The following is a 24,481-nucleotide window of genomic DNA, read 5'->3' on the forward strand; positions in this document are numbered from 1 at the left end:
AGGAAGAATGCTTAATCCATCACCCTTTTTTCTCCTGTCCCAGGAGTATCTGGACTTGTCAATGCCCCTGGACCAATACTCTCCCAGCTTTCCCGACACCCGAAGCTCTACCTGTTCCTCAGGGGAGGATTCTGTCTTCTCTCACGAGCCGTTGCCTGAGGAGCCCTGTCTGCCCCGACATCCAGCCCAGCTTGCCAATGGCGGACTCAAACGACGCTGACTACCACCCCACCTGTCCCCATCCCCGGATTCCATCATCAACTGTAACCCTCACCAACCACTCCCTGCTGGACTCACTGCCTTTCCTGTTTTCCTTGCCCTGCTGGCATGAGCCAGCTGCCTACTTGAGGCCTTCCTGTGTGGTCTGCCTTCACCCCACTGAGCTCCCCTCTCCTCCTCCTCTTCCTCTCAACCTGCTTGGGAGAGGGAGGAGCAGAGTGGCAGGTACTTGCTGATGGCCACTTCACTCCCTCCCAAATGTTGGACCAAGACCCCTCCCTGCCACCTAGCACTGCCTGGAGGGATGGGGAGTGGGAGATGAGAAGGCGTGCAAGAGAGAGCTTACTGAGCTTTCTTGGTTGGTTTTGTCCATTTTACTTTGACCCATAAGCCCCCTGCATTCTGGTGGCAGGTGCCTTGTCCTCAGGGCAACAGCAGTAGGGAGGTCAGTGCTTTGGGCCTCAATTGAAGGCGACCTCTGCTCCAGATAGATGGTGCCAGTGGCTTATTAATTCCAATACTAATTTGCTTTGCTGACCAAATACCTGGTACCAGAGGATGGTGAGGCAAAGGCTGGGAGCAGTGTTGTGGCCCTGGGGCCCAGCCCCATACTGGGGGCTTTGTACATAGCTATGAAGAAAACACAAAGTGTATAAATCTGAGTATATATTTACATGTCTTTTTAAAAGGGTTGTTGCCAGAGATTTACCCATTGGGTAAGATGCTCCTGGTGGCCGGGAGGCATCAGTCGCTATATATTAAAAACAAAGAAAAAAGAGGAAAAAAAAAAAAAAAAGGAAAATGTTTTTAAAAAGGTCATATATTTTTTGCTACTTTTGCTGTTTTATTTTTTTAAATTATGTTCTAAACCTATTTTCAGTTTAGGTCCCTCAATAAAAATTGCTGCTGCTTCATTTTTATACGGGCTGTGTGAAAAGGGAGAGGAAGCCAGCTGAAAACAAGGGAGACAAACGGGCCCTGGGGCTGTGTCTGTGCAGAGGGCGCTGCACGATGGTCCTGCAGGTTCCTTCTAACCGCTTCCTCTCCTCTCAGGTCCTGCACCGAGCCCCCTAGGACAGACTTCCTACCTCTCCAGCCTTATGGAAAGGCAGGAAAAGAAGACATCTGCACAATGGGCAGGAACCTCCTGTCAGTGTACCAGAGGGGCTGGGCAGAGAGCCAAGGCTGCAGCCACCCTCAGCAACGGATTGTTTCCTCATAGGAAACTGTTGGAGTCGGGTGGGGGCTGGGGGGTCAGAGACGATGCTGGGGCCTACCTTTAAAAGCCAAGGGGTAGAGAACAAATGATTAAGAGGGAAGCTAAGGATTATTCAACAAGGGTCTGCAGAAACTCAAACCCAGATGTGTGTCTACCCCCTCTGTGTGGGTGTGGTTTTGCCTGTACTTCAATGTGAGGGAAGGGAAAAAACTGGTCACCTAAGACTTGTTTTACCCGTCAGGCCCCTTGCTTCTTTTTTCCTAACTTACTCTGTGTGCGTTGTCCTCCCCCAGAGCATTCTTCCTACATCCATGTGACCAGAAGGCATTTGTTGGGACTATCACAGATCTTGGCTTCCTATAGTTTTTCCTGTACAGACTCCACCCCATCCCTCAGGAAAGGGGGGAAAAAAATTCTCTGAATGTTTTTGTTTTTTGACTACTTGGAAATTGACTTATGCCATCTGCTGGTTGTCACTGTACTCACGAATGGATTCTGTCTCCTGACTGTCATTGCTCAACCTACTACTACTCGGCCTCTATACTTAGAGCTTGCTTTTTGCGACTCTTGCTGGATTACTGCTGAATACAACAGAAAGTCCAACAGGCTTCCGTATCTGTAGGGAAAGTGGGATCGCGGCTTTAAGTTTCCTTTCTGAGCGAGGTGATTTTTGGCAGCTGCAGTGTTGGTCGCTATTGTAAAATTCTTATCCTTGTTTCTCTGTATATACGCAACTGTCAACATATTACGATTTGCATTTATGTCTAAAAAAGGAAAATTTGGTGAACAGAGCCAGGAAATGCATTTCAGCTCTTAAAACCATTTGCTTTGAGACCTTCTAGAAGTGTCTTTCCTTGTAAAATAGTGATGATAACTTCTGCCTTGGCCCTGCCTTGAAGCTCTGTTGTGTGACTGGGTAGAGAATCTATAAAGGGCTTTATATTCCTTGGGGAGAGGTGCTGGAGAAATACAAGGCACTGTTATTGTAACAGTGATGTCCTTGCTGTTACTACTCAAATCACCCATGAATTTCCCCAGAGGCCAAACTGGCTGTCAAATAAAAGACAGTGAGATTGACCTGAGAGAAAATGAAATGGCCATTTCACTTAGACGACCAGATTGGGTCTCTTGAGGAAAGGAATCCAGTTTATCTAATGAAGACATCGTACTGTCAAGGTACTGAATCTGTCTTGTTTCCTGAGGGTTAAAAGATTAGGGACGGGATCACCAAAGCATTCATCAATACTGCCTTCCTTTCCGTCTTGTCTAATTGCCATGGGCTGGGGATTGTCAGTCCCTCGGCACCGCTAATGTAATGTATCGATCTCAGGTAAGTAAGATTGAACATCAGATGGTGCAAGCCATCTACCTCGTCAGTGATAATAAAGTTGCTGTGTTTATCAGCCACCACTGGGTGGAGCCAGCTGGCTAAGATCTCAGTCACATTAGGTATTGTGCCATCCTGCTTTAAAGTTAGTCTGAGCTTACCTACAGGTGTGCATTGGTGAATGGGTAATCTTTAGCCTCAGGTTTGGGCATTATATTGCATTTATTGACATCACCAATATGACTAGTAATGACTGAAGTGTAGAATTAGACACGGCATAAATGCAGCTCCGTAAGTGTAGTGTCACCCCATCAGCCCCATGCTTTTGTGTATGAGACACAGGCCAAGTCTAACATCACTGAGGCTGGGTTTCGGAGTACCCCTGATAATTATAACCGATGAGTTTATCAGCAGCTGGCAGAGCTGAGATATATGTATATCTGTAGGAAGCAGAAACCAGGGAAAGGAGGAAGCTTTGAGGCAACCTGGCAGACCTTTCCATTGCCTCAGCTGATGAGAGCCAGGCCCACAAAACATCTCCAAGAACCCAAATATTTAGGGTGACTCTGTCTGGGGCAAGTTCTTCCTAGGCTGGCACTTGGCAGTGTTCAGGACCATTGTTACCATACTGCCTCCTAGATGCATATCTCGGCACACAGGAGCGATACATTTAGTGAACTAAAGGTTTAATCACATTTTGTTACTCCAGGAAGACAAGGGTCAGGGGTGCTGGAGCCAGCTCTCAAGAGCCACTTGTACCCATTTCTTCCTAACTCTCTGTTAGTGATTTCAGGTTAGTAGCTTAAAGTCGGCCGTACCAAAACCAAACCCATTGCCGTTGAGTCAATTCCGACTCATAGTGACCCTACAGGATACAGGTGAACTGCCCATAGGGCTTCCAAGGCTGTAATCTTTACAGAAGCAGACTGCCACGTCTCTCTCTTGCGGAGCAGCTAGGGGGTTCAAACCACTGACCTCTCCATCAGCAGCCAAGCAGTAAACTACTGCACGGCCAGGGCTCCTGAAGTTGGCCACCGTGGGAGTATATACATCATGAATCCACAAACTCGACAAATCAGGCTTCCCCTACCACCTCGGTGAGCTGATGGTTAACAACCATTTACCAGAACACCACTAGCTATGTTTCAGCATGAGGTTGGATCCAGCAGCCAGGCGCCCTAAGTGATGAGAACAAGGAAATGTCTTGGCCTTTTCTGACCTGCTGTCCTAAGAATGGGAAGAGAGGTGTGTGAAGTGTCTTACATGCCTAACAGTACCAACTGCTGGTGAGTCAATCCCAACTCATGGCAGCCCCGTGTCAGAGTAGAACTGTTTTCAATGGCTGATTTTTCAGAAGTAGATCCCCAGGCCTTTCTTCCGAGGCGCCTCTGTGTGGGCTCGAACTTGCAACTTTTTGGTAAGTAGTTGAGTGCATTAACCATTTGTACCACCGCGGGACTTCCTTAAACACCTAGATGTAGCAAAAAAGGGTGAAGGCCAACTGGGGCCAAAAGTGACCGGGGACTCCTTGACCTGCCTAACTGTTCCCACTCTGCTCAAAGGGAAAGCCCGAAAGAACTGTAGATCAGCCCAACTGCACGTATGAATCATTCAGTTAAACAGGATTGAGCAAGTTAACTAGCTAATCCCTTTCTACATTCAACCCCTGAAATGTGAACTAATTAAAATAACACCCTATCATTTTGAAAAGGAAAATTTATCGTGAATTGCCTTGCGTGGCCAGTGGCAAGTCTCCATCGAGTGCTGCGTTTGCCTAGAAGGGATTCATCTCTCAAGAAAGGAGTTCATTTGCAGTCCAGGGTGAGGCTTGTCTCCTGATGGAGCAGCAACTTAGGAAACGTTTTAAAGTGCATATTTGCTCCGTGAAGTGCCGGTGACAGTCCTCACATAGGTGATCCCAGACTGATCCCAGACGGCAGATATACGTTTCACTTCATTTAATCAGCTCCCATCTAACTGCTTTCAATTTCACAGCAAGAAATCTAATTTCATCACCCACAGCCTGGAATACCTTTTCCCTTCTAACCTCTTCCCAAGAGAAGAAGCTGTTGGTCAGCTACATTTTTCGGTATTGACGGTACTGAAAACACCGAACATAAATATCTGAGCATAATACTCGTTACTGGGTGGCACAGGGATTAAATCAGACTTTAACAACCCCTATGACTAACAATTAGCCTTATTTGTGAAAGACAAACAGACCAGAAAAATACACACCCAGCACAAACAAATGGTTAAGACTTAAACCCTTAATTACGTTTCTTTGCAAAATGGTGGCTAATGAAAGCCATATGTGCTAGTGTAGTGGCAGACTCCCAGATTCCTGCAGCCTCCGTGGGCCCAAGAAAGGAGGTCCAAACAGCCGACTGGCTGCCAAACGTTTCTGATTGCCAGTCTGTTTAACTCTATTTTCTCCTCCAAGAAACTTCCAGGCTTTACTGGAGAGGATATCCGTCCGCCTCATAGGTACTTGGTTTCCAGGGCACTGTGCCTACTGGTGAATCACTCTAAGGAAGTTGGTTAGTCAACTGCTCTTACAATGGTTTTTGGAGTTTCCAAGTTCTTACTTGGGATTCCAAGCCAGAGGAGGCAGAGGTATCTAAGGTGCCAAGCTGATTCCATTATATAAAAACGTTCCTCCCTTAAAGGACACGTGCACAGATACGAAGCTGTTCAAAAACAATTGGGGGGAGGGCTGGCTTTATACATGTATAGTAGGTAAAGCTTAGTAGGTGACAGTGTTACAGAGGGAATGAACTTTGCAACTATATTTCTCTAAATGGTCTGAACTTGGTCTCACTGCTACATGGTGACAAGGCCTCAAAGGATTGCTCCAAGGACTAAATGGCTGAGCACATATCTCAAACCAGACACAGTCTTAGCTGGGATGTCCTTCATGAAGGCGCCACTGCTGTAGGCAGGAAGCTGGAGTAAGCTTCATCCTCAAGTGGTCTTTAGGCTCCTTTTGAATTAGCCTTGCTGTTCTGGGATGTATTTTGTGAGTTGGCCTGGAGTGTCTAGGTTTAAAACATAAGGACTTTAGGTACTGATTACAATTAGATGAATAAATTCTTAAAAAAAAAAAAAGTTACGGTTGATCGCAACTCATGGCGACCCCACTGTGTGTCAGAGTAAACTGTGTGCTTCATGGCATCAGCTTTTCAGTGGCCGATTTTTCAGAAGTAGATCCCCTGACCTTTCTTCCGAGGCCTCCAATGTTTCCATTAGCAGCCGAGTGCATTCACTGTTTACACCACTCAGGGACTGTATACATTCTTTAGGGGTCCCCCTTTTTGTTTTTCTTAAAATAATGACAAAGCACAAAGTCAAATCTGAGTTTATAAGTTACCTTAGTAATAAAAATAAATGCATGCAAACAAGGTCCCTGTGTGCCTTGGGATCATTTTCTGGGTATTGACCCCATCTGTGTGCACAGACTTTGGGTCCTTCAGGAACCAGCAGAGGGACTACACAGCTCCACTCTCCGTGACCCCCTACTGTTTACTTGTGTCATGCTTTCTGCTCTTGCCCCCGAATTCCTTCACCCAAATGGGAAGAGTGGACAGATAAGTAATTTCTTATTTACATGCATTTCTTCTAAGATTTAAATGTTTTCCTGCTGGTATTTCCTGACATCAGTAGCCTGTGTAAGATACTCAACATATGGAAACTATTTCCATCTGGCACAGAAGAAAATAAGGACCTGCCTATATTGTAATTAGCCTCAAGACTTAACATGTTTAGTTTGATACACAATTGCATTGGTTGATTTCCTCCCCCCCCTTTTCATTTTTGGATAATTAAGGAAAAAAAAAGTGTAGTGGTTGTCAGATGACTAAACTTCAGCCTACAACTTCCTGTTTGGAAGTAAGGAAAATTGCAGTGTTTTGCAGTAGTTATAATTCTGGATTCTCACTACCCTTAACGATAACGAGAGGGAAAGGATTTTCTTTTTAGATACTCACAGTTTCTTTTGAAGAAGAGATGGATTCTTTAGGTAATGAGATGGGTGTCAGTGGTGTTACCGGTGATGGTGCGGTAGCTGGCGGCAGTTGTACAGATTCTTCATCCTTAAACATAACTGAGAGTTGGATTACTGATTTCCAGCAGAATCCGTATTAGATCTACAGTCACTTCCAAGATTACCAGGAGCTTTTAACAAATACTTCGTATTCTGGGACAAGGAATAAAGGCCAAATCTAGAATCTAATTACATATAGGCGAATGTTGAGCTTTCATAGAAACAAATCCAGCAGTGCAAGAAATACAAAGGGACGCTATTCTATTGAAATCCAGCTTCATAAATGGGGTTAAGACAGAAGGTTTGTTATTTTCATTTTTTTAACTTAGCTCACCAAAGGAAAAATCATTTTCTAACCTTAGTTTCCTTCAGTTGAGGCACAAAATCCATCGTGTTCTCTTTAGATTCAGGGGAAGCAGATGATCCTACAGGAATATCAGACTTTGGAACCTAAAAAAAGAGAAATGGTTTATACGATCATATAACAAGCTCTCTGCTCTTCCTGAAACAGTAACTTCTACGGTTGTCGGTGTTTTTACCACAATTTGCCTTCCACTAAATCCCTAACTCCTCCAACTACACCCTTTATGAGTAACATGAACTATGTCCCTGAATTAGCAACTTAGTATTATTTATCTTTTGATACCCTATGTACAAAAGTTGCACTGTAATTAGATAACAGTATTTAAAATCCTCAGTCATTAACAAGCACAGACTTGCCAATTCTGGTCCTTTTCTCATAGTCTCAAAAAAAAAAAGTTGCCATTTCTCAATTATTAGTTTCTAATAGCATTGACATAGCTTAGTCAAAATTGACATCATTTTTAGTGTCTGATAATACTTGATAAACTTGCCTAATTTATTAAGATGGTAGGTGTTGCTTACTAGCTCCTGCAGCGAGAGGAAAGTAGTGGGGGAGGGCAATGGCATTTTAGAATAGCCAGCTAACCTATATTTAAGAATTATATTAATTACCTTTGAAAAATAAATATATATTACTGCCGTTTTGAAGTAATTCCTTTCATACTTTGAAAGGAAAGAGGCTACATAAATCCAAAATTATAGCATCTTCAATTTGATGCTCTAAATCCTTTACAGAATCTGGTGTGCACCTTGTTCTCAGTTCGGATACATGGAGAAGTTTTAAAACCACAGATGAAAAAGCAACCAATAACACGCCTAGGAGCTTGTCACTCTGTCCTAAATACCTAGGTCTTTCTTACCCAGAAAGCAACATCTGGATGATGAGTTTACGCCCATCTACAATAACTCTGAAACCCAAATTTGGCTCTGAGACATTGTGCTAATCCAAGATTTCCTTGTTCCTGAGAGCAGTCTAAAAATGACAACTTTGGTCTGTTCCTAAATGGACCCAGGAGTTTGATCAGAGTGAGAAACCACTAGCCGGCCTCTTAAAACATGCTCTGTGCTCCAAACTGTCTCCGGTCTCCCTAGAATCACTCCTGGCCTAAGCCCAAATCCAGACTTTTCCTGAAGTACATTTTCATGCTGGACTTCAAATGGTTTTCTTTGGTTTGCCCAAGGACTCAGAAGCATAACAGATTAAAAATGATTAGTCTTTACCCTGAAGTGCTTTGTCTAATCTACTAAACCAAATGGACAGCACCTTCTATAATTTTTTACTCCTGAACTTCTGAGTCAAAGTTAGAGTGGTCTGGTGGACGGGCCACTGCTGGGTTCATCAGTAACTAATCAGGAGAAACAAAGTTGCTGAGTTAGAAGCAATAAATGAGTAAGGAAATGCGTAAAGGAAGACAAGTTTACATTGCAGATTAGCCATTTGCTGCTTAAAAAATTAGTAGGAATATGGATAATGAAACAAACATCAAAGAACAGGAACCATTCAGTCTGGCCTAAAAGGAGTAGAGGTAAAAAAAAAAAAAAAAAAAAAGCAGTTTGCTAAAGAAGACCAGATAGATAAAGAGAATAAATTGGACTCCTACTGGCAAAATTCCTAAATCAAGGGGGAATTAAAGGAAGTAAGAGCCCTGTAGAAACCCACTGCAATCGAGTTGATTCTGACTCATAGCGCCCCTATAGAAGAACTGCCCCCAAGGGTTTGCAAGGCTGTAAATCTTCACAGAAGCAAATTGCCACATCATTCACCCACAGAGGGTTCAAATCCTTAGCAGCTGAGCACTTTAACCACTGCACTGCCATGGCTCCCTCTGTAAGATTATTGACCTTGAAAATTCTATGAAGTGCTGTTACTATGAAAAAAAAAATTACTACAAAAGACATCAAAAAAGTGCAGTTACTATGAAAGTCAGAAATGACTTGATGGCAATGGGTTTGTGTGTTTTGTTTTTATTCATTTTTTAAATGGTTGAAATGAACTCCAGAACGGGGGAACAGAGTTCTCCTCGCTCTAAACCCATTGCTGTCCAACTCATTGCAACTCTGTAGGACAGAACTGAACTGCACCACTGAATTTCCAAGGCTGTAATCTTTACCAAAGCAGACTGCCACATCTTTCTCCTACAGAGCAGCTGGTGGGTTCAAACCACCAACCTTTCAGTTAGCAGCCAAGCACTTACCCACTGCGCCACCAGAGCTCCTCAACAGTCCTATGGCTAGAGGTATTCTGAGTGGCTTTAATTTCCTTTTAGGAATTTAAAAAAGATTTTTAAAGACCGTTGGGCAAAATTCCAAATCCAGATTCACATGAGCCCAGTTACTCACCTCCACACTTGAGGGTATCTCAATTGGCTTTGGCTTCATGTCTATGAGGTAGAAAGTACGTGATAGGAGCAAAAGAGAAGGAGGGACATTCTCCTTCAGGTGGAGGTCCTGCCACTGGAGAGTGGAAGGGGAATAAAACATGACAGGATCACAGAATGTTAGTGCTGGAAGAAACCCACAATCATCTACTGCTCCCCTCACGTTACGCTTCCCCGGGTTCATGCTGATAGCTAAGGTCAGGACAAGGAGAATGCCAGCCTCCTGACCTCTGCACCCATGGCTGTACCCTGCAGCCTCCCTCACCACAGTGGGGTCACTCAGAGTTGGAGAGGGAGGTGTTCAATTAAACCCTTGAACTCCTTAGAGTATGACCAATTCTGGATCAAAGTAGCTAAGTGTCTTTTCATAGGCAAAAAAAACCCTGAAAACAAAGAATAAACCAGCCTCATTAATAACAACAAAAAAAAACAGTAAAATGTAAGTTTTCAAGCATTTTTAAAAACATTTTTAAATCAGTAATAGAGGCAGAAGATGTAAAATTCAAAAAGTAAATAAAATACATTCAATAAAAATCAAGTCTGCCTTCTACCCCTATAGCTACTTTTTCTCTCCCTAGACACAACTAGTTCCTTGTACCATTTCCTAACTTTCCAGAGATATCCTGTGTTTTTACAAATATATATGTATATATAGCTGTCTTCACACAAAGGGAAACCTGGCAGTGTAGTGGTTAAGAGCTCCAGCTGCTAACCAAAAGGTTCAAAGAATCCACCAGGCGCTCCTTGGAAACTCTATGGGTCAGTTCTACTCTGTCCTATAGGGTCACTGAGTTGGAATGGACTCCATGGCAATGGGTTTGGTTTTGGTTTTTTACAAAAGGTGACATACACACACTGTCTTGTCCTTTGCTTTTTTTCACTGATATATATATATCTTAGAGGTGGATACTTATCCGTACATGTAGAACTGCCTTCTTTTTATCTTTAATGTTTAAATCATTAAAGGATTCTGCTTTTTGGAAATACCATAATTGGTGGCGCAATGATTAAGTGTTTGGCTGCTCACTGAAAGGTTTGTGGTTCGAACCACCAACCTGCTCCACAGGAGAAAGATTGGCAGCCTGCTTCCGTAAACATTTACAGCCTTGGGAACACTGGGGGCAGTTCTATTCTGTCCTATAGGGTCACTGTGAGTTGGAACTGACTCAATGGCATCCAATGACAACAAAAATGAACTTTAAACTCATCAATTTTTGGCTACTGTTAACAGTGCTGCAATGAATAATCTTCTAGATGTGTCATTTTGCACATGTACAAAAATATAGGATAAATTCCTAGAAATGAAATTGCAAAGCCAAAGAGTATATGCAATTTTAAATTTGGGTGACTACTGCCAAATTGTTCTTCATGGAAATTTTTACTAGCAATGCCTGAGTACCCTTCTCCCCACACTCTCACACTCTTATCAAACTGTTATTTGCCAGTATTAAAAGGTGAACATGCCATCTCATAGTTTTAATTCCACTTAGTATGAGTAAGGTTAAGATGTTTCAAATGTTTACCATTTTTAAATTTTCCTTGCTATGAACTGTCTGCTCATACCCTAATACAGGATTTCTTGAATAATAATACATAGTACTGGATATTATCTGGCCAGATTAGTATTCTCACTCCCCCATCCAAAACTAAACCAAATCCATTGCCATCAAGTCAATTCCTACTCTTAGTGACCCTATAAGACAAAATAGAACTGCCCCATAGGGTTTCCAAGGACCGGCTGGGGGATTCAAACTGCTGACCTTTTGGTTACAAGCCTGCACCCTTAACCACTGCACCGCCAGGGCTCCATCACTCCTTCATAGTGGGATTGTAAAATGATATACCTTTCCAAGAAAGCAATTTAACAATATGACCATGAACCCACTTTATACTTTGTTTCAGAAAAGGGATGATTTTAAGTACCTCCCTCTACAATACCTTCCTCTCCCAACCTGGTGTAAGAGGTAACAGCTACACAACATGGTTTCAAAGTCACAACAATGGCTCCTATTCCAAAATAATTTGTGTATACTTTATACCACTTTTCACAATTATAGGAATAAGATTTTTTTTTGTTACTCTCCCATCCCTGCCCCCTGCCCTGGCTGGGCCAGGAATGAGAATTTTAATAAGAGTTACTCCTTTGGTTTAGAGCAATGAAGCTCTTAGTTAAAATACAAATATGTTATTTGAGAGAAAATATTAAACATCTGTTACCAGAACAAACACTTTACATTGATTTGGGACACCAACAGGGAAAGCAGCCCCGGGTGGGCCACTAGGGTGGGAAGGTTCAGCCAGCCAGAAGAATTCATTCAGATTTTGCCCAGACCCTTACAGTATAGCAGGCCAAATGCTAAGATGGCCGTAAGATTCCAGTTCTTAGTGTACACACACCTTCTCCCAGTTATTCAACCAAACAGTAATCTAAAACTACAAAACCCAGCCCCTTGCCATTTCGACTCATAGTTGGAATTAACCACCGAACTCTTTAACCACTGTGCCACCAGGGCTCCTAAACACTAATCTAGGTGCTGTTTATGATGGGATTTTGTACACGTAATTGTGCGGTGGTTAAAGTACTCAGGTGCTAACCGAAAGGTCGGCGGTTCGAACTCACCAGCCAGCTCCACAGGAGGAAGATGTGGCAGTTTGCCTCCGTAAAGACTACAGCCCTGGAAACCCTATGCAGCAGTTCTACTCTGTCCTCCAGGGTCAATATGAGTTGGAATCAACTCGATAGCAATGGGTTTTTTTAAATTAAAGTCCCAAATCAGTTGACCATAAGATAGGGAGATTATCTGCGTGGGCCTCACCTAATCACATGAGCCACTGAAATCTAGAGTTAGAAACGGAAGTCAGAGATCTGAAGCATGTGGGGGGTTTGGCGTGTAGGAAGTTCTTCACTGCTGACCTTGCTGAGGGCCACAGCAGGTAAGGAATGCAGGCCTTCTCTAGGAAAGAGAGGGGCATGGGGCTTACAGCCAGCAAGGAAGCGGGGACCTGAGTCCTACAGCTGCAAGGAACTAAATTCAGCCAACCTGAATGAACTTGGAAGTGGATTCTTCCCTGCAGCCTCCAGAAACGAACACAGGCTGTACTTCTGACCTATGGAACTGTGAGCTAATAAATGGGTGTTGTGTTAAGACACTAAATTGGTAGTAATCTGTTATGCAGCCATAGAAAACTAATACGGTGCTCCACCCCGATCAATGTGAAAAATCAATCCACCTCTTCAGTGTCCAACTGCACACCAACCCACACTGCTGCTTGGTCAGTAGCTCAATTAAATAAGGCAAATTAGGGAAAACGATTTGCTTGCCAAGTAGAAATCACAAAATGAGTTCTGCCAAGTGTTGGGGAGAGAGCGCTAGTAAAAAGCTGCCACCTGCCTCTGTGAGCTGTTGTCTCAGCTGTTCCTCAGTGAGACCCAGTGACCTCATTCCTCGGGCCCTGCAGGCAGCCTGGAGTTCTGACACACTCAGGGCACTCACCCCTTCTTTGGTAATCACCTGAAAAAAAAAAAAATGTAAGGAATGGTGTTGGCTCTGTTGGCGCCAATTTCAAGTGATCCCCAAGTTCCAGTAAACCCAGGGGATATACAGGGTCTTGTGCTTTGACTCTTTGTCCCCTGCACCACTCACTGCAAAGGCCAGGTGCCTTACAAAACAGAGAGACTCCCAAAGGTAGGAGCTTAGGAGCTGAGAGGAGGGAATCCTGCCGACAGGTCCTAATAACATCAGACGTACTTACAAAACTCCTTCCACATTCTGTCACCAAAGTAATTATTTCCCTCTTGATTTTTTTGCCTGGTTGTGACATCTCTGCTCCTTTTCTCTTTCATGGCAGCTTTAGGATTCATTAGAAAAACATTTCACTAGAAAAACTTTCCAGGTACCATCTGTTATATGTCCCAATGTTCTTCCCCCACAGTCCCCCTACCACCACCCCAGGGATGACCCTAACTCTCTGGACCCCAAAACTCCCTCATGAATACTTTCACACAATGCTTGCTTGGTGTGACCAGGAACGATGATACTTCTGAGACTGCTATTGTTTATTCCAAAGTTATGAAAGAACAACCAAAATGGAAACGGGGTTGATGGAGTCATGCTTTCTCAGTTCTGGGAAACCTGCTCCCTCAAGCAGAATGGTTTAAAGCAGCTGATTCTGATTCAAAAAATATTCTTTCCATGTTTTTATGGAGTCTGATTAGTAGTTATAGTCCATACAGTGCCCTTCTCCTATAAGATGTCGCGGCTCTGCTTTTCCTCCTGGCATTCTGCTTTGTCACCCCTCCTTACTAGGCCAACTCAACCAGCAGAACATTTACTCCGCTCTGTGGGAGCAGAGGTGTGGGGGTCGAGCACTGCCCTTGACAGTGCAATGCCAAGAACCTACTAAGCTGCTACCTTGACAGTGCAACAGCAGGAACCTACTAAGCTGCTACTTCCTTCCCAGCAGGTCCGAACTGCTTTAGATGAGTCCCAGCTAAGACATCCATATATCTCAATAAAATGGGTCAGGGTACACCAAAAAAAAAAAAACACCAAACAACTCCTCAAATCAGTAATCAGGGCTCAAGTTGTCATGATAATGGTTGTTTAAACCACTCACTTTGCCAGAACTTGTCAATGACTTAGACCCAACGGAAAATACTGTACTTCATCTCAAAGCTACCTTATGGTAATCAACCCTTATTATCCCCCAATGCCTTGCTAATTCCCTGTGGTTACAGTCAAGCTCTTACTTCATCATCTTCTTTTATAGACTTCAGTTTCATCAGGAGCTGAAAGCGGAGCAAATTGTTGGTTCCAAAGGCCTGCAATTCTAGCAGTTTGCAAAGGGCGACCAGCTGAGGTCGATCTAAGTGCTCCAGGGTCAGCTCATCCTCAAACAGCTTGGAAAAGCCAACGATCTCCTTTGTGCTGGGCTTGTGGCCTGTCTGGACCTAAGCAGTGGGACACAGAGGCTAATTAAAATAGGTTTCCGACTTAATTTAGCTTTCCCAGTTGATTATTTGAAAGAGACATCAAAGCATTTATGGACACTATCTGATGTCTGGAAATGGACCCTGTACTACAAAGAGGAGTAAAGAAATCTGCCTAAAGTCAGCCTCAATCACCTGAAAAATCGGAAGTAGTTCAAAAATCTGACCCTCATTCTTCTGTTCTTTTCAAGAAGTTACCAGTGTCTTTAACACATTAATTCCTTTAAGACAGACTTTTCTGCAAACTTCTACAGTGGGTTACCCAAATATAACACTTATCATGTTGTATGTTTATAACTTAGATATTTGCAACTTCAGTGATTTGAGAACAATCTGGAAAATCCATGATGATATACATTTTTTTCATATCATCCCAAACCAGAAGTTGTTTGGTATTGTATGGAAGACCGACACCTGTTTTACGTAGGATGAGAACCGTGTAGAGGCATCTCCCAACTTGGCTCTGTTCCTCCTTGCCATTTCTGTAACTGTTTCTTGAAGAAATTTTGCTAGTTCCAATTTTGCAGCCATTTTCTTTTTCTGTTTTTCTTCCTGGATAGCAGAAGAGGAAAAGTTAATCAATCCTTCACGATTGCAACTTGGTAGATAAGGATGGGAGAAAAATAACCATGACCATGTTATTGCTCTTCCTTATTTCATGTATTAATATTACTTTCAGGACTAATTAATTGGGTTTTGTGAGAATCAAAGCAAAAAAAAAAAAAAAAGAAGTAGCCTCTATACGCAACTTCTCTTTTTAATCTTACTTTTTTAGTTCTCACTAGTACACTTGATAGATCCAAAGTGTCCCCTCAATGAGAGACTTTGTCATTGTTTAGAATGACATACTGACTTCGAATTTACTTCAAACTCTCTAAGCTCCTAGTCAAGCCAACCCCTGCTATGAGTCGCCCTGGATTGTGCTTTACAGTAAACAAAGATAAGTAGAACATTATCTCTGCCCTACGGCAGCTTAAATTTTAAGTAGAAATCAGACACAATTAATTAGAATTCAGTGGTATAACAGATATTTGAACAAAGCACTACAGAGTTCAACGTATACTTTTACGATGGTGTCTTGATCAGTATTTCTTAATCCTTGCTCATCATCAGAAATGCACTGTGGTACCATTTTCAGAATAACCGTGGTCAGGACTTGGGAGTAGAGAGGAGCAGAATGTATAATTTCAATTAAAAAAAAAAAAATTTTTTTTTTGAGAATCTAAATTTTTTTTAAATTGCACAGGAGATCTTCATGATCAGCCAATTACACAAATCACTGATTTTAGAGAGATCTTAAAAGACGCAGTCAAATCACACAATGGCAATACCATGGTTAGAACCCATTTAATCATCTCCACTTCATTCATCTATATCCATCTAGCCATCCATTTATTTCTTGAGCATCTATCATGTGCTAGGTGCCGGGGGTAAAATGAACAAAACAAATCAGAATTTCTGCTCTCATGGAACTTCCAGTCTAGTGGGACAGACAAGCACTAGTAACTAATGATAACCTAGTGACTGCATAAATTAATATAGAAGTATTATGGGTAAGTGCTACAAAAGAGAAATGCACAGTACAGTCATCTGACACAAACAGAACAGTTGGTCTCTCTCTGTCTCTCTCCATGGGACAAAACAAGAAAGTGTTGTCTAAGACTGTGGCCATGATGTATTTATCAATGTTTGGGGAATGGGTAGTACTGAGAATAAGAGGTAATATTTAGATAATTCACTTCTTCTCTACCTCCATCTTCCTGCATTCACTAGTTCTGTCTTTGGAATGCCACAGTATTAACTCTAGATCCTGATTATCTTAAACGTAAATGAAATCATTTCCAAGCAGTTAAATATTGCAGTTTGATTTTAACTCTAAAATGCATCTCAAATCTATCTTTAAGGCTTTACTCCTACTGCCATTTTCACAATTCAGGCTCTGTTCTCTCTCCCTTGGACTATTGCAATAGCTTGTTGTTTGTTGTTGGGTGCCATGGAATCAACTCCAACTCATAGCAAACCCATATATAAAAGAATCAAACACTATCCAGTCCTACACCATCCTCACAATCATTGTTATGTATGAGTCCATTGTTGCAGCCACTGTATCATTCCATCTTGTTGAGGGTTTCCCTCTTTTTCACTGACCCTCTACTTTACCAAGCATGATGTCCCTCCTGATGACATGTCCAAAGTAAGAGAGACAAATTCTCACCATCCTCACTTTTAAGAAGCATTCTGGTTGTACCTCTTCCAAGACAGATTCGTTTGTTCTCCTGGCACTCCATGGCCTATTCAAAATTTTTTGCCAACACCACAATTTGAATACATCAATTCTTCTTCAGTCTTCCTTTTTCATTGTCCAGCTTTCACATGCATATGAGGCAACTGAAAATACCATGACTTGGATCAGGCACACCTTAGTCATCAAAGTGACATCTTTGCTTTTTACCACTTTCAAGAGGTCTTTTGCAGATTTACCCAATGGCGTTTGATTTCTTGACTGCTGCTTCCATGGGCATTGATTGTGGATCCAAGTAAAACGAAATTTTGGACAACTTCAAATTCCTTGCCACTTATCATGATGTTGCTTATTGGTCCAGTTGTAAGGATTTTCATTTTTTGTATGTTCAAATATAATCCATACTGAAGGCTGTATCTTTTACCTTCATTAATAAGTGCTTCGAGTTATCATCACTTTTGGCAAACAAGGTTGTGTCATCTGCATATTACAAGTTGTTAATGAGTCTTCCTCCAATCCTGTTGGCACGTTTTTCTTCGAATAGTTCAGCCTCTTGGATTATTTGCTCAGCATACAGACTGAATAAGTAAGGTGAAAGGATACAACTCTGCCGCACACCTTTTCTGATTTTAAATCATGCAGTATTCCCTTGTTCTGTTTGAACGATTGCCTCTTGATCTAAGTATAGGATCCAGAGAAACACAACTAAGTGTTCTGGAACACTCTCTCTCTCTTTTTTTTAAACCAACCATGCATTATTTTATTTAATTTTATGGGGTTTTAGGTGAAAGTTTGCAGCTCAAATTAGCTTCTCATTCAAAAATTTATACACAAATTGTTTTGTGTAAACATCTTTCAGCCAAGATCCATTTGACACCAGCAATGATGTCCCTCCTTTCACGTCCTCTTCTGAATTCGCCTTGAACTTCTGGCAGTTCCCTGTCGATATATACAGCTACAGTAGTTTCTGAATTATCTTCAGCAAAATTTTGTTGGCATGTGACATTAAGGATATTGTTCGATAATTTCCATGTTTTGTTTGACTGGCTTTCTTTGGAATGGGCATAAATATAGGTCTCTTCCAGTTGGTTGGCTGGGTAGTGGTCTTCCAAATTTCTTGACATTGATGAGTAAGCGCTTCCAGCACTGCATCTGTTTGTTGAAGCATCTCAGCTGGTATTCCACCAGTCCCCGAAGCCTTGTTTTTTGCCAATCCCTTCATTGTAGCTTGTACTTCTTCCTTCAGTGCCAGTGGTTCTTGATCTGAAATGACTGAACATTGACCAGTTCTTTTTGGTACAGTGACTCTGTGTATTCCTACCATCTTCTTTTGATGCTTTCTGCGTCATTCAATTTTTTGCCCATAGGATCCTTCAATGCTGCAACTCAAGGTCTAAATTTTCTCTCCCATTTTTTCAATTTGAGAAATGCTGATCATGCTCTTACCTTTTGGTTTTCTTTTACCTTTCTAATTTCAGGTCTTTGCACATTTCATTATAATAGTTTAGCTTATCTTCTCAAGCTGCCCTTCTAAATCTGTTCAGTTCTTTTACTTTAACATTTCTTCTGTTCACTTTAGCTGAGCTCAAGAGCAAGTTTCAGAGTCTCTTCTAACATTACTTTTGTTTTTTTTCTTTCTCTCCTGTCTTTTTAATGACCTTTTTCTTTCTTCATGTATGATGTCCTACAACTCATCTGGTCATCGGTCGTTAGTGTTCAGTGCATCAAATCTGTTCTTGAGATGGTTTCTAAATTCAGGTGGGATGTATTCATTCAGGGTTGTACTTTGGCTCTCCTGGGCTTGCTTTGACGCTCTTCAGCTTCACCTTGAACTTGCATATGAGCAATTGATGGTCTGTCCTGCAGCCGGTCCCTGGCTTTATCTTAATGGAAAATACTGAGCTTCTGCATCTTCTCTTTCCACACATGTAGTTGATTTGATTCTTGTTTAAACCACACGGCGATATCCACGTGTATAATCATCATTTGTGTTGTTGAAAAAAGTATTTCCAGTTTGTCATTCTGTGGTGGCTTGCGTGTTACTGTGATGCTGGAAGCTATACCATCGGTATCTCAAATACCAGTAGGGTCACCCAAGTGGACAAGTTTCAGCAGAACTTTGAGACTAAGGCAGAGTAGGAAAAATGCCTGGCGATCTGGTTCTGAAAATTAGCCAATGAAAACCTTATAGATAACAAAAGAACACTGTTCAACATAGTGCTGTAAGATTAATGGTTAAAAACAAGTTAATACAAAATATACGTACAATAGAATATTGTTGGAAGGCACTCAAAATACAACCGGGGAAAAGCTGTCTCCTCAGAGCACAAAACACCTTAATGATGTGGATCAAATAAAGACTTCTGGACCTTTATCTGTTGACGTGGCACAACTCAAAATGAGAAGCAACACTCCAAACATCCAGTAATAATGGAACGTGGAATGTACGAAGTACGAATCAAGGAAAATTGAAAGTTGTAAAAAATGAAATATAATGCTTAAAGACAGATATCCTAGGTATTAGTGAACTGAAATGTACTGATGTTGTCAACAATCATATGGTCTACTACGGCTGGAATGACAAGCTGAAGAGGAACAACATTACATTCATTGTCAAAAAGAACATTTCCAGATCTATCCTGAAGTACAATCCTGACAGTGGTAGGTTAGTATACACATGCCTATAAGGAAGACCAGTTAATACAACTAATATTCACATTTATGCACCAACCAAGAATGTCAAAGATGAAGAAAGTGAAGATTTTCAAAAATTGCTGCAGTCTGAAATTGATCATGCTTGCAATCAAGATGCACTATAATTACTGGTGACTGGAATGTGGAAGTTGGAAACAAAAATAAAGAATCAGTAGTTGGAAAATGCGGCCTTGCTAATAGGAATGGTGGTGGAGATTGCATGATAGAATTTTGTAAGACCAATGAGTTATACATCAGGAATTGCAATTAGCATCCCACTTGATTTCCCTGCCTTGGCTCTATCCTCTTCAATCCTTCCTGGCAGCAAAATTGTTTTTCGAAAACACACATCTAATCATATCACCCCCACCCCCCTTTCTTAAAATTTTAAGTTCCATGAGTCACCACTGCCAAAGGCTGTCTAAATTCCTTAGTGTGGAGAAGCTTTCCAACCTGATCCCAACATATATCATTTTGTCTCATCTGCCATTGATCCCCTGTTCCAACTACGATGAGCCAATCAACGGTCTCTGACTGTATCATATTCTTTTATACCATTAAACCATTTTAAATACTATTCTTTCTATGCAGAAGGTCTTTCCCACACTGCGTGGTGTTATCTGTGAAACATTTTCCAAACTTATTAATAGGAGCCCTGGTGGCGCAGTGGTTAACCACCCAACTATTAACCAAAAGGTCAGCAGTTTGAACCCACCAGACACTCCACAGGAGAAAGATGTGGCAATCTGCTTCCATAAAGAGTCAAAGCCTTGGAAACCCTATGGAGCAGTTCTTCTCTGTCCTATAGGGTCACTGAGTCAAAATCGACAGGAACGAGTTTTGTTTTTTTTGGTATTGAGTTAAAAGTTGCCGCCTTTGTCTTCTCATAATGCTTTGTTTATACCTTCATACTATCATCTAGTAGAGTGGCATAGAATGGAGAGAATGAAAGAGCTGCCTCTATTTTCTAGCCCACCACCTTCACAGTGACCATCATGCTCAATGAGGGCGCTCTCTTTCATGGAACACTCATAAGCACTGAAGAGTCTGTCTGGCTGAATAAGTCATACCTACTATTCAACTAGTCACAGTAGTAGCAGTTCATTTTTATTTTCTTTATGTTTTTAATGGCTAAAAAGAAGTTAATCCAAGGTATACATACAATGGAATATTATTCAGCTATAAAAAGGAATGAAGCTCTCATACATGCTATAACATGGATAAACCTTGAAAACATGCTAAGTGAAATAAGCCAGACACAAAAGGACAGATATTGTACGAGTCCACTTATAAGAAATATGTAGAATAGACAAAAGTATAGAGACAGAAAGTAGATTAGAGGTTACCAGGGACTGAAGGAAGGAGGAATGCGGAGTTATTCCTTAATAGGTATATAGTTTTCTGTTTGGGGTAATAAAAAAGTTTTAGAAATAGTGGTGATACTTGCACAACACTGTGAATGTAATAAATGCTACTGAATTACATGCCAAAAATGGTCAAAATGGCAAATTTTACATTATATATATTTTACCACACATACAAAAGTTAAAATAGCCTACATACCTTCTTGGATTCACTTTCAAAAGTTGATGGCAACATTTCTGGGAAGAGTTTCAGAAACAGTGGTAATAAGAATTCCATAAAGGGTACAATTATGAACACCAGAAATGGAAGCAGCCGGAAGAGATCAGCGCAAGTTCTCAGCAGCTGAAGAATTAAATGCATATGCGATACTCATTATTGTAGGGCATGCCACAGCAAAGCCCAAAAAGGCCTGCCTTGGGTTCTTAAAGTGTTAAAAAGCCAAGTCAGATCTTCTGCAGCTGTTTTTTAAAATGGAAAGGCAGGGTTTTCTGCTTTACCATAGCTCTGAAGTAATATTTATGGGATATCTTCAAGGAAATCTATATGATAATCAAAACATGTTATTGGCATCTCTTTGCTTTCACCCAAGTTAGGGATGCATACTTTAATAACATAGTATGTTACAATTGGTTTTAAAAATACATTAACAACGGTTTGTACTTCAGAAGCACAAATCCTTGGAGAGATTAGAAAACACAATTATAACCATTCTATAGGCAAATATATACAAATTTTAAAAATCTTGCCTAATGTTGTATAGTAAGTCAGTCGCAGACAAGTAAGAATCGCAGTAATCAACTCTGGTTCTCACCAGCAGTTAGTATTTCTACTTTGGGATTTTTTAAATGACTTTTAAGTTGAGTTTAAAACTTGGCTCCCAAATAATTAATTTTAACTTCACATTTTCTTTCTCAAATATGACTCTTGCCTACCCTTCGTCTCTCTCGTCTGGTCAGCACCTGTCCATGCAACAGCCTCCAAACCATTCTGGCAGCAACTTTGGTGTCAATCCAAAGCAAGTGGAATCCATTGTAATAATATTTAAGTTCATCCAGGATTATCTGTCTATAAGATCGCTTTACTTCCTTAATCTTCATGCCAGTTTCTTTTGTGGGCTGAGGGCTTGTCACCTGTGGCTGTTCTGTGGTTTGCTCTGGCTGAGGTTTACCAGGGACCTCCTGAAGCCAGCATGTTGATGTGTGTAGCTTTTGTATTATTCTAGTTTGTAAGTGAAGTACTCTATTGCCTGACTGGCTAGAATGGGAGTACTTCTTGCTTCCACAGTTCTTCATAAATCTTTTATTTAAATGGGAATCTGGCAATTGAAGATATGCAAGAGATGGGGAATAAGATGAACAGGTAGGATGGACAAAAAGGCTAGGGAATCTGGAATAAAGAGCAACATCCTCTGAGTTGAGCACATGCTATTAAAAACTTCAAACTTAAAGAAATATTATAGCTGACTAAAATAAAACAGTGGTTTTTAAGCCTGTATTTAAGAGCACACAATGTTCATTATTGAGTGAAATATGACTTTTTACCTCAGTTGAAGGTCAGTATGCTCTGTGGGTGAATAATATATTCCATGATAAATATTAATAAGTTAATTCATAAGAATAAATGACTATATTAGAAGCTGGAAGCTCTGCAACTACTAATTTAAAAGTCTAAAAGCAAACATTTTTTCACCAGTGGTTCTATTTGAAAGTGTTGTCTCTATAGACTGTCATAGAACAGGTGAAAGACTTGTGTTGTCAGCCACCCTACTGACAAAAGGAATATGTTTTAATGAAACATTTTATAGTCCCAGTGGTGATTAACCAATCACATAATACAGTGCCTACACTTCCCCCTCAAATGAGAAGCAGTTACAGCTAAAATGCCCTTCACCTAAAATTCCTCAAGAATTTTAGGAATAAGAATTAGAATTGGGCGCTCCAGCCATAGATCTCTACATACTAGCTCTGAAACATCCTACAATCACTCGCCCGTTCAACTAGCACGTTAGATTGCTTCAAAATAAAACTAAGATCCATGTAGGTAAAAAAGTTACTGGCAAAGAGACTTCTTTTGGAAAAGTGATAGCTTTTCCATTCTTTCAGATTGTTTTTGAAGCCTTCCAAGAATGAACCACTCTTTGAATGGCTAAAAGTTAGAATGTACAATGTATCAGGCACATAGTAAGTTCTGGGTGAATATTCCTTTGAATAAATAGATGACAACAGATCTTAAGGAAACCCTGGTGGCTTAGTGGTTAAGTGCTATAGCTGCTAACCAAAATGTCAGCAGTTGTCAAAATGGTGCTCCCTGGAAACTCTATGGGGCAGTTCTACTCTGTCCTATAGGGTTGCTGAGTCGGAATTGACTTGACGGCAACGGGTTTGATTTGGTTTAACAGATCTTAATGGGGCCAGTCAATGTTCAAGGATTGGTTTGCTCTCCATTTTACCCCTTTTTTAATCTAAAGGACTCATGTAACATTCCTCAATTATAAAGGTGTCACTCTAAGACTACATCTTACCTATACCATACATCTACAAAGTTCTTTATGCAATATGCCAAGTTTTAAAGCATAAAGTTCTATGCTTCCATGTAAAACCAAAACCAAACCAGTTGCCATGAAGTCGATTCTGATTCATAGAGACCCTATAGGGTTTCCAAGGAGCGGATGGTGGATTCAAACTGTCAACATTTTGGTTAGCAGCTAAGCTCTTACCCACTGTGCAACCAGGGCTCCACTACCATGTAAAGCATATAAAAAGTGTTGGATAAGTTCAAATACGTTAAAATATCAGCTTCCTAACTAAAAACCAACATACTAAGCCTATGCATTTACACATATCTTTTCCATCTAGAAAAGTGAAGTTCATATAAATATGGCAGAGAAAATTCCACTACTTACCTTGTTCGGGCAATAGCTAAGACTGTATTACAAGTGTAGAAGACCATATTTATATTTGTCTCAACTAGTCAACATAGGGACCTAGGCAGAAGGAGTAATTTAGTATTTTGAAAATACATCAATTATAAAGATATTAGGGTTAAAGTATTTTTAACTATTGCAAGAATTAAAAATGTGCATATTCTATCCAGGTACAAAAACTCCCTCAAGTTCATTTCCAACAATGGTGAATAATATTTTCTTAGCTCTGGAATTAATAGTGGTACTTTGAGATCCCAATATATGGAAATTATCCCTAGTTTGATGATCTGGCCTTCAAAGGCACTTCGATTTCTGGTCAACATTATCTAGTAATTTGCTTGAATGGTTGTCAAGTATTTAAGAAGCTGAGGAAGACACACTTGTTTGTAGTCTAAAACTGCATGTAGAAGGTGAATATACTAGATTTGTTTCAATTAGTTTTTTTCCATACTTGGCCAAGCTGCCCCAAACCCCAAAGATCCAAAGTACTCCCTAATCTCATTTATGTAGCAGTGAAGATGTACACCGAAAGAAACCCACTGCCATTGAGCCGATTCTGACTCATAGTGACCTTATAGGACAGAGAACTGTCCCACAGGGTTTCCAAGGAGTGCCTGATGGATTTGAACTGCCGACCTTTTGGTTAGCAGCCATAGCTCTTAACCACTACACTACCAGGGTTGAAGATATATACAGTACCTACTAATAGGTTCAAGTAG

At 41.0% G+C, this 24,481-nt stretch overlaps 2 protein-coding genes across 15 annotated transcripts in view; one reads left to right on the top strand and one right to left on the bottom strand.

The window, feature by feature from the left end:
* The window catches only part of FGFR1 (fibroblast growth factor receptor 1), a 61,836-nt gene extending 55,671 nt beyond the window's left edge, over positions 1 to 6,165 (top strand). For 2 of the 13 annotated variants that reach the window (XM_049865635.1, XM_049865643.1), the window contains exon 18: positions 44 to 6,165. In XM_049865635.1, coding sequence (XP_049721592.1) covers positions 44 to 220 — 177 coding nt within the window. In that variant the 3' untranslated portion in view covers positions 221 to 6,165. The remainder of the gene's footprint in view (positions 1 to 43) is intronic. The other 11 variants (XM_049865636.1, XM_049865639.1, XM_049865641.1 and 8 more) reach the window with 8 other exon arrangements.
* Positions 5,741 to 23,788, bottom strand: LETM2 (leucine zipper and EF-hand containing transmembrane protein 2). Of its 2 annotated transcripts, XM_049865649.1 has the most exons (10): positions 23,742 to 23,788; positions 21,772 to 22,225; positions 21,038 to 21,181; positions 14,953 to 15,090; positions 14,299 to 14,499; positions 12,941 to 13,060; positions 9,511 to 9,624; positions 7,165 to 7,257; positions 6,752 to 6,856; positions 5,741 to 5,803 (listed from the first exon to the last, which is right to left on the bottom strand). In XM_049865649.1, the coding sequence occupies exons 1-10, from the start codon at positions 23,786 to 23,788 to the stop codon at positions 5,741 to 5,743; spliced, it is 1,479 nt and encodes a 492-aa protein (XP_049721606.1). The 2 variants fall into 2 exon arrangements, with proteins under 2 accessions (XP_049721606.1, XP_049721607.1); XM_049865650.1 differs by lacking the exon at positions 21,038 to 21,181.
* Positions 23,789 to 24,481: the final 693 nt, after the last annotated feature.

This window comes from Elephas maximus, chromosome 22 (genome assembly GCF_024166365.1).
Source record: "Elephas maximus indicus isolate mEleMax1 chromosome 22, mEleMax1 primary haplotype, whole genome shotgun sequence".
In the NCBI taxonomy this organism is placed as follows: Eukaryota; Metazoa; Chordata; class Mammalia; order Proboscidea; family Elephantidae; genus Elephas; species Elephas maximus.